The sequence below is a fragment of the Podarcis melisellensis genome, assembly GCF_964234715.1.
Source record: "Podarcis melisellensis genome assembly, chromosome: 8".
Lineage (NCBI taxonomy): Eukaryota > Metazoa > Chordata > Lepidosauria > Squamata > Lacertidae > Podarcis > Podarcis melisellensis.
The window spans coordinates 26,451,275-26,465,811 of NC_138540.1; the positions used below are offsets into that span (position 1 = coordinate 26,451,275).

The window sequence follows — 14,537 nt, forward strand, 5'->3', positions numbered from 1 at the left end:
ACTTTATACAGTACCTGGAGGTCTCAGGGTGGTTCACAGAACAAAATCAAAATATAAAACCGCAAAATATATAATCAAAATAAAAACAATAAACCCAATAACTCCCCCCCCAAAGCCACCACATTTTCAAAGGGCATAGGATGTCAATCAAATCAACCAAAGTGCCTGGTTAAAAGGAACTTTTTTGCCTGGTGCCTAAAGGTATATAATGAAGATTATAACCCCCCCCCCCAATCCGAGGATAATGGGGCAGTTTACAGTATAATAGCACAAAATGTATAACATAATAACAAACGAAACACAAGCACATTCAATGGGGGGGATTGCTCCCCCCTTTAATGTGCTTGTATTGGTCCTTGTGCCGTTGAGCATGTGCCGAGTGCAGCCTATATTACATATTGGTATGTTCTGAATGTTTTAAGGGTGTTCCTGGTTTCTTTCTTTTTTAACCTGTTGGCTGTTCCTAACTTAATCTGCCCGTGGTTATTTGATTTATTGCACATTATGTGATACTGTGTATTGCTGCCACCTGCTTGCCAAATCATTCCTAGGCTGTGGTGGACAAGAGTACTGTTGAGCTAGTGCAGAATGCACCTACACACACAGAAAAAGATTTTGAGTATTTTAACCTGTCGATTTTTCTGGTCTTAATCTGTGGTGGGAAAAAGTCAATAGTACCCTGTGTAGAGTGCACCATACAGATTTTAAGAGAGAGATTTGGTGTGTGAAGCAAGCCAGTAGCTGGCCAGATCTATGCAGGAAGCTCACAAGTTGGGTGGGAAGGCCATAAGGAAAGAGACCAAGCAGATTTCTCATAGCAGGGAGTTGCAAACAACAACAACAAAATGGCAAACAAGACCACTGCAATATATCTCAATGCATTCGGGTGGTACATTTGGGAGACGGTAGTCCCTTAGGTATGAGGAGCCTGACCTATTTTTGCACGCAGGAATTCGTGATGGGACCGCCTTAAGGGCTGTGTGCCTTTAAATTATGTTGCCCTCCTCTGTTACATAACTGTAGCAAAAATGCAGCAATTTTGTTCCGTTTTGATTGGAGCAGAGCCATGGAATTAATACTGGCTGAAGGTGCTTTTGTTCTCTTGCTACATTTAGAGCAGCCTGTAACTAACAGTCTTTAATTATTGGAGAATTAAGCTCATTGTGTTCCCTTTGATAGAATTTTGTGGAGTCGAAAACAGGAAACCCGTAAAGGAAAATATTGCTCTTGGGACGGATAGCACTACACTCCTTTCTTCCCACGTGCGAGAATTTAAAACGGAGCAAATTAAAAACAAGAGTTAAGAAAAGCAGAGCCCAAATGAAGAAGAGGTGGTGGGGAACCGGGAAACAAAATCTTGATTTCCGCACTACTAGTGTTGTAAACAAAAATTGCCTTTTTCCCTTATGGGGTATCCAAGAGCCCATATAAAGTCCTTACACAGGTTCCCTATTGGTAGGAGAGAATAACAGAGGCCAACCAGAGAATATTGAGAAGCAAAGCAGCAAGTAAGCTTGATCTTTATTGATCTGTTGCAACAGGGTGCTCCTCTCACCCGCAGGAGAGGAGGAGGAACCCAGAACAATGGCGCACAAGGCCTTATAAAGACTTTTGAAATTGCCACCCTGTAGATCAAGACCACCCCCAGAAACATCATACATACATCACAGAAGGGGTGTAACCTAAGACTACCCCTCGGATACATCATACCTACATCACAGAAAAGGCGGTCTAAACAGAAATTTGAATATTGCTTTTCTCCTGTCCTTGTTTATCTCCTGTCTGGCAGGTTACTTGATTGGATTGCCTGGGTAACTGTGGCCAGTCTTTTGTAATGATAAATACTTAGTTCCTGGGCCAGGTCATAGGCTCACACCCTATTCATATCTTAAATGTGCCCTTAAGACAGGATTTGTGAGGAAAGAGACAATGGTGAGGTTTCCCACTTTGACCTTGCAGAGAAAACATTTGCTCAGTTTAGGAATCAAAATGGTTCCAGGTCGGTCTTCCTGTGCTGATCTATGTACGTGCTTGGTTGGTACGCTTATGAACATTACCATATATCTAAGACCATAAAATTCCTATTACACTAGAAAGGCAGGGACAAAAGGATTCCCTACCTTCTGTTCTTTCAACCCTCCTGGTGCTGTGGGTTTGTGCCCAAATTCCAATTTAAGAAGGAATGTTCCTGACAATTCTGCAGCTCACTTCCTTCAGTTGTTCTGCACCGTCCCATCCTGCCTCCTCCCATCAGTGATTGCACATAACGGCAGCCTTCGCCAACCTGGTGCCCTCTGGATGTTTCAGAACTTCACCCCGTGCTGATTTCCCAAATGCTAAAAAAGCTGTGCACCTGCAAGAATGACTCTTTACAAGCCGTATCTGAATAAAGCCAGGCATGGAGTTATTTGTCAAGTTTCACTCTTTTAATATTGCAACAAAAACAGAAGTGAATACAAGTCATATGTAAAAGGCATATTATGGGAGGCTGGAAAATGCTGGGCCCCAGGGCAGTGCTGAAATACTGGTGGGAAAAGCATTGCCGATGTAACAGCACACATGATTACATTACAGTTCTTTTTGTGTCATGTTTTACGGGTGCAAGGATGTCCCTGTACGTAAGTAAAACACAAAATTATCTTGACAAAAGCAAATAAACAGGTCAAGAGCGGCATGCAGGAAACCACTTAAACGAAATTGTCTTGATGTAGAAATAATTGATATAAATGGGTTAAAATGAGAAAATCAATCAAATTATATATATTGGGAGCAAAAGAATTCAGTCACTGAGTCCTAGACATGCATATGGGTTCAGACGCACACCTTTTAACACTGCAGCTTTGAGAGCTGGTGCTTGGGCGCTTCATTTCTCCCTCCCCATCCCTTTTTCCTTGTGTGCCATAGCTTTGAGATTGCAAGTCTGTTGACCGTGACTGTCTTCTGATTCTTGTAAGAAAGAGTGGGGTGTCGCAGAGAAAAGAAAAGAGCCTTTTTTTGAAAAGGGATTGTCTAGAATTCTAGACATGAGGGTTGAGCCCCCAGCCCTAGAAGTCCTCCTCCTCTCCAGCCTTTTCCACATCTTCTGAGGACGAGCTGCACCCCAGTTGTGAAGCATCTGCTTTGCTTGCAGAAGGTCCCAGGTTTAATTCCTGGCATCTCCAGGTAGGGCCATCTGAAATCTTGGGACAGAGCTTGAACCAAAATTAAGCTAGATGAACCAATGTGTTCCTGTTTAAATCAGCCGTTTATTGAGAACCATGAGGACTGGGATTTTTTAATATATATTTTGGAGGAGGACCATGGTTTCTCCTAAAGAAGCTATGGTAGAGCATCTGCTTGGCATGCAGAAGGTCCCAGTTTCAATCCTCAAAATCTCCAAGTAGGGCTGAAAAAGTCTGAAGTCTTGGCAAGCCACTGCCAGTCAGTGTAGAGACGGTTCTGAGCTAAGTAGACCAATGGCATCTTTCCGTCTTCCACCTGGAGCAGTGCATGCTTGCAATGCATATATTGAGATGAAGCCATCTCCTTTTTTAGGGGAGAGTTCATGGGGGAAGCCATTTCTGTAAAGCAGGGCATTAAGCTGCAAAAGGATTTCTGGAAAGGACACCAAGGGTCATCTAGTCCAACCCCATCTTGGTGTGGCTTGAACCCATGACCCTGCGATTAAGAGTCTCGTGCTCTACCATTCCTTGCTTTCATAAATATCACTCTTAGCCGAGTGACTTCCAAAGTAGCTCCCTCCCTGAATGTGCAGGATGGGCTAAAGGAATTCAATTTGTACTGAATACAGTGGTACCTCAGGTTACAAACGCTTTAGGTTACATACGCTTCAGGTTACAGACTCCGCTAACCCAGAAATAGTGCTTCAGGCTAAGAACTTTGCTTCAGGATGAGAACAGAAATCATGCTCCGGCGGCGCAGCAGCAGCAGGAGACCCCATTAGCTAAAGTGGTGCTTCAGGTTAAGAACAGTTTCAGGTTTAGTACGGACCTCCGGAACGAATTAAATACTTAACCCAAGGTACCACTCTATCTGAATCTGCAATAGTTTTGAAATATATAAAAGGATTCTGTTCATCATGCAAGGAGCATTAAGGTCACCAAAGCCTCTGTAGGTTGATTCTTGTTTCTTGTGCTCTTCAGACCATCTTCAGGTCTTCTGGTCCAAAGGAGAAAGGCAGCAGGTCCTCCAAAGTCTTCTGAATGTGCGTCCCATCTGCCTTGGCCAAGAAGATTTCCCAGTGTTTGCCGAACTAGATAAGGGTTTAAAAAAAGAAATCCCACAAGATCGTTGTCTTATAGCACAATCTGATGCATTTCTACCCCCAAAAATGTGTCTTCTCACTGAGTTAGTACAGAGTTTTCCAAACTTGGGTCTCCAGCTGCTTTTGGACTGCAACTCCCACCATCCCTAGCTAGCAGGACCAGTGGTCAAGGATGATGGGAATTGTAGTCAAAAACAGCTGGGGGCGCAAGTTTGGGAAACAAGTGAGTTAGAGCATAAGAAGAGCGCCAAAGCTGGAGAATAAACATCATGGTGAACCTGTAGCAGCAAAATCGGATGCCTTTATCTACCCAACTTGCAATAAAAACATTTCTCTCCCATATTGGTCTCTAAAGCCACAGCAGTATAACTCTTCAGTGGCTAGACTTTACCCCCTGAAGGTGCCCTCTTCCATTGTCTCCCAAGACAGATAGATGCTAGCTTGAAACTGGATCAGCTCAAAGGCCCGTTTAGCCCAGTATTGTATTCTCCCAGTGGCCAGTCAGTTGCCCCAATGGGAAGACCATACAGCACTTGAGTGTAGTAGCACTCAACACCTGGTACACAGAGGTATAGATACAGGAGGCATTCAGGGAATCGGCCTAGAACAGCCTGGATCCCTTTTTGAAAACTGGTGTGACATTGGCCACCACTTCCCAGTTCTTAAGTATGGACTCTGATCTTTATATTAGAAGGCCTCCCCCCTCTCCCCAATTTAAGACTCCCCCTCTCTCTTTAATGCAGTGATGGCCAAACTTGGCCCTCCAGCTGTTTTGGGAGTACAACTCCTATCATCCCTAGCTAACAGGACCAGTGGTCAGGGATGATGGAATTTGTAGTCCAACAACAGCTGGAGGAGGGCCAAGTTTGGCCATCACCGCTTTAATGCCTCTCTGGCCTAAAGGAAGCAAGCCATTTCCACAGGAGGGATCTCTTGTCCTTTGGTTCTGGTGTGTTCGTGTGACAAAGGCAAAGAAGGGTATGGGGTTTAAAGGAGAGGTCTGTTTACCTCTCTGAGCACTTGTCTGCAAGCCCCACAGGGCACCGCGAACGTTTCTTGGCTGTTGCTGTTGGAGCAGAATAAAAGCAGAGTTCAGGAGTCTCGCTCACAGCAGAGGAGGCTGTCTACAAAATATGCTAATACGGTGAAAGATTCAAGTTGAAAAAATAACAAAGTCAGAACAAGACACACTTCCCAGATCATTGGCTGGCTGGCTGGCTGGCTTCCGGACAGGTGTCCACTGACCACAAGGTTCTTCCAGCATCCATACCACCACCACAGTGTCATCAATTGCCAGCCCAAATCTCCCCCTGCCCCACACGGAAACCTGGTTTAATCCAGATTAAAAGAAGGATAAAATCTGATAGGTTCAAAAAGGAGTCTATTGCTCATAACCCAGTTGTAATGCCCCAGCAACCCATTTGCAAATCTGAAGGCACCCAGAGTTGGAGGGGGCATTGAAAGCCATCTAGTCCACCCCCTGCACAATGCTTGGGCATCTCCAGCAGGTGGTCCCAGCAAGGGGAGCTCACCACCTCTCTAGAAAATTGGTTCTATTGTCAAACTGCTCTTACAGTCAGATCTAGGCCTAGGACTCAGCTACAAACAGCTTTTGTCAACAAACAGCGTTTTGAATGTGTTATAAACCTGCAACACCAGATGGCACCAGAGAGCAAAAAAAAATCTAAGTGATTTTCTGACTCGTTTATATTGGTTTTTTCCCTTTGTATAGATCCATCCCTAGACCTCCTAGAAAAAAGCTACAAAAACCCATGTATTCCTTCATTCTGCTTATTATGGAAAAAGCTTTTCATTCCAATGTTATTTTCTTGCATTGCACCTTCTGGGTGTCTTTTCCTGTCATGCGAAAGCACCTGAGAAGGGTACAGAGCAGGTGAGAGGGGTGGGTGGGTGGGGAGGGCCCTTGGGCTTGAGTTTCTCCAGCCCTGGTCTTTTATCCCACCAGATCTCTCACCACAGATCTCAACAGAACGCCAGGGGAAGGGGAAGAAGGTCAAGAAATCCATAGCATTTAAGACTCACTGTATGTAGTGAACTGACTGTCTGGCCCCTTCTGCATTCCTTATTTAAAGCAGCATCAAACCACCTTAAATGGTCATGACTTTTCCCCCTGCCCTCCACCCAAGAATCTGAGAACTGTAGTTTGTTGTTTGGTGCTGAGAGTAGTTAGGAAGCAATTCCCAGGGTAGTTCAACTATCAACCCCTCTTCCTAGTGAATGCTGGGAACTGCAGCTCTTTGAGGGGAATAAAGGTAAAGGTAAAGGACCCCTGACCATTAGGTCCAGTCGTGGCCGACTCTGGGGTTGCGGCACTCATCTCGCTTTATTGGCCGAGGGAGCCGGCATACAGCTTCCGGGTCATGTGACCAGCATGACTAAGCCGCTTCTAGCGAACCAGAGCAGCACACTGAAATGCCGTTTACCTTCCCACTGGAGTGGTACCTATTTATCTACTTGCACTTTGAGGTGCTTTCAAACTGCTAGGTTGGCAGGAGCAGGGACTGAGCAATGGGAGCTCACCCCATCACGGGGATTCGAACTGCCGACCTTCTGATTGGCAAGTCCTAGGCTCTGTGGTTTAACCCACGGTGCCACCCGCGTCCCATTTGAGGGGAATAGGGGTCACTTAATAATTCTCAGCACTCTTAATAAGCAACAGTTTCCAGCATTCTTTGGGGAAAGCCATAGCTGTTTGAAGTGGTGAGACGCTGCTTTAAATGTATAGTGCAGATAAAGCCACTGGCTGATAGCAATTATTCATAGCCCACCTTCCAGGATGCAAATCCTCCCAAGGCTGCTTGTTCACCAAGGAAGCAGGATAGGAATAATACCTACCAAATAATAGCTATAGCTCGAAATTTTGTATGCCCTTCTGACACTGCCTTCTGGATTGCCGTACGCTCAGCACACACGCCCAGCGGGTAACATGCGTTTTCAATGTTGCAACCTGTAGAAAGCACAAGATGGGTTAAAATCTCTCATGGCAAAGCCTTAGAATCCATATCTATAGTATATTGTACTCATGGCAGCAAGGCCTCATCATGGATTGGCATCACAGAACATTCCATTGCTTATGGAATTGGAGAGCTTGCAGGTCAGCTTTTGTGAGGGAAAAGAACATTGACAGTCTGACAGGAATTAAAAATTCACTAAGGGTCAAGGGCTGGGGAATGGTTCTGGGGAACTAAGGAGCCAGTTCCTGATCATATATATATACGTTTAATATTGATTGGATTTAAAGAAATAAAACCATTTCTGCCAATCTATCTTTGATACCTCTTACAGAAGCCACAGTTAGAACTTGAACTGGTTCATTAAGTATTGTCAGATTCATTCACTTTTTACTCTGAGTGATATCAGTGGTTCTGGTTCATTGATTATACAGTCCACTGGCTACCCCCTGTAGAAGAAAAGTTCTGGTTCAAAACACATGATGATGAATCATCGGTACTGTAGGTTTATTTCCCATTTCAAACCTCACTGCTCCCAAGAATTCACAATGAGGCATTCGGCCCAACCTGTTCAGATGTAGATGGACCATTAGCCATGCTTGCTGAGGTTGATGGGAGTTGGGAGTCCGATAGCATCTAACAGGCAGCATGATGGCTATTCTGGTAAAGCCTCAGTGCTCTTCCACCCGCAATATAAGGGATAATACTGGTGCCCTGCTTTATAGGGCTGTTGCAAGATTACTGAACTGAGGCATGCAATGTGCTTTTCGGGAGTGGCCATGTGTCCTGCTTTACCAAAGGCATTCCTCTGTCTGAAGGCACCTTCTGTTTGAAAGGCTGCTGCCAAAACAGAGGGCAGGCAAGGGTACACAAAACTGCAGGTGCGAATTGTGATGCAAATGTAGAAATAACAGCATGGATTTAAGCAGAAAATGCAGTGCACAATGGGGAAGACCAGGTGACCTGCATGCCACCCCAGCCAGTTCTGAGGGTTCTTGATCTTTCAACCAGACGTGAACCAAATACCCTGCAAATACATTACTACCAGGCCCCAGATTCAATCCCCAAAGGGTAGGGCAGGGAGAGGTTCCTTGTCTGAAGCTTTGGAGTGCCACTGCTACCCAGAGTGGACAGTACTGAGCCAGATGGACTTCATTAGAAAGATGCATGCCATGGCAGCCACATGGAGGAGGGTCTTCCTTCACTTACCAGAGAAGATCTTCCCGTCGGAGGTCAGGAGGGCAGCCCCCACCGGGTAGTTGCTGTAGGGGCAGTAGGCAAACCGCTTGGCTTCTTTGCTTGTGGCCAAAAGGAGTTGAACCTGTTCGGGTCCCAGTGCAGCGGGATTTGGAGCGCCGCCGTGCTGTTGCGCCATTGCAACGTGGAGGCAGTATATGGCAGGGCCTCCCTCAGCAAAAGCCGCACTCCCAGGGACAGGAGTGTGTGTGCAGGCACGACTCCTGAGATTCACCTTTCCTTTAATTCACGTTAGAGGAGAATTGGGGTCTTCCTCTGACAGATGCCACAGGCAATGCACCAGTGTGCACCTATCTGTTGCTGCAAAAGTGCCCAGCCAAGCTCTCCTCCTCTCTTGCAATGCAAAACAGCTTTCTCTGAGTGAAGTGCTTCGATCTTTGCTCTTTAGCTAGCTACACTGTTTTTGTGTGCAGTCGGTGGTGTGGGGGGAGAGGACTTGCCTGCCCTTTCTCAGCAAATGTTCTCTCCGGGAAGCATGCTTTCCAAATTTTTGCTGCTGCCAAAGGCCAACGAGGTTGGATGGGTCAGGTCAACGTCCCCACATGCTCCTTAGCTCTCTTGACAGGCCCCTTTGTCCTCCTCTGCTCTGGTTCTGTGTTGACTTAAAGGTCCCTGCAACAGAATCAGAATGATGGTGAGATGCAACAGTCGCTCGGGAGTGACAGATGCCCTTTAGATCTGGGGCTCGTGCTGGAATGATGTGCTAGGCTTCCGGTGCCTCTGTTTAACCAAGTGGCTGTTGTGGGCATTTGGGAAGGGTTAGGTGTTGCCTTGGTTCTGGGAAGCAGCGGTGCACAGCCTCTGTCTCCTGTTTCACCTCTGTGGGTGCCAAAAGTGAGTTTGTTTGCAGATTCGTTGAGCCTGGCTCCGGGAACTTGTGTGTGGACCGATGAGAAGGCAGGTCACGTGTCAAGCCACAGAACACCATAGCAACAAAGGAGATGGGTGTGGAATGCTGGTAGGAAGAAAACACCAGGGAAGAAGGAGGGAGAGAGGGAGGGAGGGAGACAGTGCGTACACATAATACAGGAACCATTGGAAGCTGCCTTATACATTGTAAGACCGTTGCTCTTATCTAGTTCAGCATTGTTTACACTAAGTGGCACCAACTCTGCAGACAGGATATGTTCCCTGGGACCTTCTGCACTCAAATCAGGTGCTCTACTGCCGAGCTTCAGCCCTTCTCGAATAGGAAGCTGCCTTATTACTGACTCCATCTAACTCCATATTCTCTACACTGACTGGTAGCATCTCTTCACGACTGCAGATGGTTTTTGTTGTTGTTTTTTAAAATGCAACTTTAAAAAACTATGTGTATGGACCAGAAGCCCCCTCCCAAGCCCCTCAAACTCCTACCATTGTATATAAATTAACATATGCAAATGTGAATTTCTGCCATGGCCCTGTGCCCCCCCCAGTCCTTTAAGCAACAATCCTCATCTCCAGTATTCATCTGCAGTTTCTCCTATTTCCCTTCCCGACCTTTTTGAGGACATGGGACCATGCTTTCTCTGCTCTATATGGGAAGCTTGCAGACTAATGGAGTCACGAACCAATGAATGGCAAGAATAATAAACCCGTGTCTTCGTTATGTTTTATTGAGGGACCTCCTCCCACACTGGAATCTTCCATAAATGCCTACTGTTCCACTGTCTACATTAGCTGGCAGCAGCTCTCCAGGGCTTTAAGCGGGGGTGCCTGGGACCTTGTGTGTTGAAAGCAGACCCTCTGCCACTGAGCTACATCTCTTCCGCAGTCCTGTGTCCCCTCACCTGTTCGTGGGCTTCCTCAGAGATGAGACAGGCAGAGGTTCAGAGGGAACGTGGGGACGTTCCTTGGATGTCCCTAGGATGAAATTCACCCGACTCCAAAGTCTTGAAGGTGTTTCTTGTCCTTGTCAGTCTTGGATTGCAATCCTGACTCCTCACTGGCTCTCACACAGTTCCCCTTTCTGGGGAAGATGGGGGCAAAACAGAAGTTGGTTTTAAGTCCCACCTTCTCTTTGTCACCTGTTAATATTTCGCCACCCTTCCTGGGCTTTTCACTACCACCCTGGACATTTCACCACTCTTCCTGGGCAGTGGCACAACCGTTTCCTTGTCCTTATACGTTAGGTTAATATTTCACCACCCTTCCTGGGCTTTTCACCACCACCCTGGACATTTCACCACTCTTCCTGGGCAGTGGCACAACCGGTTCCTTGTCCCTGTAGGTTTAATCTACTCATTTGTATTTGTCCATGCTGATCTGCCACTCTTCCTTCTCCTTTTTTTTTTTAAATATAAAACATCAGCTCCTTGTTTAGTTTTTTTGCATTAGATTGTATACAATGCTAGTCCTACCCAAAGTAGAACCATTGTAAGTTAATGGACGTGACTAGATTAGGTTCATTAATTTCAGTGGGCCTACTCTGTATCTGAGTTGGATAAATCCTATAGGCTTTTAAAACAAAATTAAAGATGTCCCCCATTTTTCTTTTTCATAGGAATTATTGTTGCTGTTGCTGCTGCTACAAGTTATTTCCTGCCCTTCACCCCAAGGTCTCTGGGTGGCTTACAGAATTAAAACACAGTATTAAAACAGTTTAAAGCAATTCCCCATTGGGGTGAGATGTTTTTAATCAGCTGATGCGGGGGAGGGGGAGGGGAGGGAAGGATTAAGCCCTTCTTCTCCAGCACTGCAGGACTGATTCAGTCGCCACTGATCTTCATTTTTTTCAATGTGGCAGATCTTAAACAAGCGTCACATACGGCTGCAGCCTAATTTTAAAGAATCAGAGAAGGAACAGAAAATACAGTACTGGAACTGGAACATGAACAAGCCACCAGATGGCACCTTTGAGCAAGTTAAGGGTTCTGTGTTGGGACCAAGAGGAGGTGAATCATTATCCATCAGCCAAGGTCAAAACGTTGAACCTGGGTAGCACGCTGTTGGGGCTCATTCACATGTTCAGTGTAATGTGGCCATTACAGATCCAGTGTTAAGGTTTCCCCTCGGCTCCATTCCCATGATCACACAGATAAATGGCTGAGCATATAAAGAGGCTGCTGGATCAGACCAAGCATCCTGTTCTCACAGTGGCCAACCAGATGCCAAAGCCCAGAAGCGGGAGCCGAGTGCAGCAGCTCTCTCTGTGCATGTGATTCCTATCAACTGCTCTTCAGAGGCACTTACTGTGGAGGTAGAATGTAGCAACGGATAGGCTTAGCCTCCATGAATTTGTCTAATCTACTCTTAAGGGCATCCAAGGGAAATATGATGAATAAGAACATCAGGCTGATGGTCCATCTGATTAAGCATCCACTACTTATAGTGGCCAAACGGATACCCATGTGAAGTCCGCAAGCTGTATCAATAATAATAATAATAATAATAATAATAATAATAATAATAATAAATTATTTATAAAATCTGATAGGTTCAAAAAGGAGCCTATTGCTCATAACCCAGTTGTAATGCCCCAGCAACCCATTTGCAAATCTGAAGGCACCCAGAGTTGGAGGGGGCATTGAAAACCATCTAGTCCACCCCCTGCACAATGCTTGGGCATCTCCAACAGGTGGTCCCAGCAAGGGGAGCTCACCACCTCTCTAGAAAATTGGTTCTATTGTCAAACTACTCTTACAGTCAGATCTAGGCCTAGGACTCAGCTACATTAGTTACGGAACATCTGGCTGAGTTTCCCCAGCCACTCTGGGCAGCTTCCAATCAAGTGTTAAAAACAATACAGCATTAAATATTAAAAACTTCCCTAAACAGGGTTGCCTTCAGATGTCTCTTAAGATAGCTGCTTATTTCCTTCACATCTGAAGGGAGGGCGTTCCACAGGGCGGGTGCCACTACCAAGAAGGCCCTCTGTCTGGTTCCCTGTAACCTCACTTCTCGCAATAAGGGAACCGCCAGAAGGCCCTCGGCACTGGATATCAGTGTCCGGGCTGAACAATGGGGGTGGAGACGCTCCTTCAGGTATACAGGACCGAGGCCTGAGAGCGACAGCACTCTCCCCTCCTATGATTTTCAGCAACTGGTATTCAGAAACCAACCACCTCTGACTGTGGAGGCAGAACATGTCCACCAGGGTTGAAAAACAATGCTAGAGCATGCAAAGGGGAAAGTGTCAGAGCATTTATATAACACAGATCTCAGTGCATGAGCATAGCCAGGATTTATGTTGGGGGCGGGAGCAGAACCAAGCTAACTGCAAAGTGATTGGTCAGTGAAGTTTGTTTGTTTATAATTTGTATTACTTTTCAATTACAGTTCAATATTAGCCTCATTATAACAATGCCAAATTATAATACAATTTCTAACACCAATCATTCAGATAACAAATTATATAATTTAGGTGTCCTGTCTCTCTCCGCGTGCTAGAATTGATGGCTTGATTATTTTATTTATTTCTGCTTTCCAAAATCTTATTAATTTCAATTACACTCTGGTCAAGATAGCAATCCCTTATACAACAACTGCAATATTAACAACTTCCATTCCTATTGACACATTAAATGGTTTATGAAACTACCAGTGAAGCACTCAAACTATATCCTTAATCTTCCTGTGTGTGGCAATTATTCTGTCCTTGATCTTTCTTTCTTTCTTTCTTTCTTTCTTTCTTTCTTTCTTTCTTTCTTTCTTTCTTTCTTTCTTTCTTTCTTTCTTTCTTTCTTTTTACTTGATTTATGGGGGCATCTCCCCCGCCCCCTATGGCTCAATGCTATCTACAGGCATCTTCATAAACACCCTGGGAAGGTAGGCTACATTCATATCGGTTTATATGTTTCTCAAACTTGGGTCCCCAGCTGTTGTTGGACAGCTCCTATCATCCCTGACCACTGGGGATGATGGGAGTTGTAGTCCAACAACAGCCGGGGACCCAAGTTTGAGGAACGAGGTTTGCACATGTCTTCATCCAATCAGCAGCAAAGGAAAGGGGGAAGGGTTCCTTCCCATCGATTTAAAGCAACTTGACTTCATCTCAAAAAGGACCATGTTAGCAAAGATACTCAGGCTGTGTGAATCTCCCAGGAGTTTGTTGTTGTTGTTGTTTAGTCATTTAGTCGTGTCCGACACTTCGTGACCCCATGGACCAGAGCACGCCAGGCACTCCTGTCTTCCACTGCCTCCCAAGGTTTGGTCAAACTCATGTTGGTAGCTTCGAAAACACTGTCCAACGATCTCGCCCTCTGTCGTCCCCTTCTCCTTGTGCCCTCCATCTTTCCCAACATCAGGGTCTTTTCTAGGGAGTCTTCTCTTCTCATGAGGTGGCCAAAGTACTGGAGTCTCAGCTTCAGGATCTGTCCTTTGTCCATGGAGTTTTCTTGGCAGGAATACTGGAGTGGCTTGCTGGTTCCTCCTCCAGGTGGATCACGTTTGGTCAAAACTCTCCACTATGACCTGTCCCTCTTGGATGCCCTGCTCGGCATAGTTCATAGCTTCTCTGAGTTATTCAAGCCCCTTCGCCACAGCAAGGCAGTGATCCATGAAGGGGCCCAGGAGTTTAGCCGCATTTAATTTTTGTTGAGCTGGAAGCTATGCATGGCCGCTGGCTTCCTCCAGGAAGGCAGAGAGAGGCAGAGAGTAAAGGAGGGTGGAAAAGGCCAAGGCTGCTGGGAGCCTGCTGTGTCGCTCCCATGGTAACTTGAGCTCTTTTTGGCTCAGGTTAAGCCTTTCATGAAACATAAGTGAAAGTCAGTAACTGCATAGTAGTACCACAGAGGATGGCCCGAGGCTCAATACCTGCCGTCTTCAAGTATGGCTGGGAAAGAGCTGACGCTAATCAGTGTCAATCACAGGAGGGCATCGGTCAGTAATGACACAGTCCAAAGCCGAAGTTACATTTTATTACCAAAAACACAACCTCCGCAGACTTGATTGAGTGACAGGCCTAATGAGCAGAGCAGCTCATTCTGGTGGTCTTCCTTCATGAAAATCAGTTGCTGAGTCTGAAAGTCCCTGCCTCCTCACCAGTTCTTTTCCCAAGCAATCAGAGACTGTGCCTGTGTGCGGCCAACCTCTCCTCCGCCCTTTTCATGCCTCTTCTGTAG

At 45.9% G+C, this 14,537-nt stretch overlaps 1 protein-coding gene across 1 annotated transcript; it reads right to left on the reverse strand.

Annotated features, from left to right (window-relative positions):
* Positions 1-3,280: 3,280 nt before the first annotated feature.
* Positions 3,281-9,441, reverse strand: CDA (cytidine deaminase). The gene is made up of 5 exons (XM_081923928.1): positions 8,446-9,441; positions 7,121-7,232; positions 5,273-5,330; positions 4,025-4,252; positions 3,281-3,780 (listed from the first exon to the last, which is right to left on the reverse strand). Exons 1-4 carry the CDS (start codon positions 8,609-8,611, stop codon positions 4,139-4,141), a joined length of 450 nt encoding a protein of 149 aa, XP_081780054.1. The 5' UTR covers positions 8,612-9,441; the 3' UTR covers positions 3,281-3,780; positions 4,025-4,138.
* Between the last annotated feature and the right edge of the window lie 5,096 nt (positions 9,442-14,537).

Coding starts and splice junctions, on each gene's coding strand:
- CDA (XM_081923928.1), bottom strand. CDS start 8,611: ATGGCGCAACAGCACGGCGGCGCTCCAAATCCCGCTGCACTGGGACCC. Junction 7,233..8,445: donor CGACGGGAAGATCTTCTCTG/GTAAGTGAAGGA, acceptor TGCTTTCTACAG/GTTGCAACATTGAAAACGCA. Junction 4,253..5,272: donor GCAGACAAGTGCTCAGAGAG/GTAAACAGACCT, acceptor ACCCTTATCTAG/TTCGGCAAACACTGGGAAAT.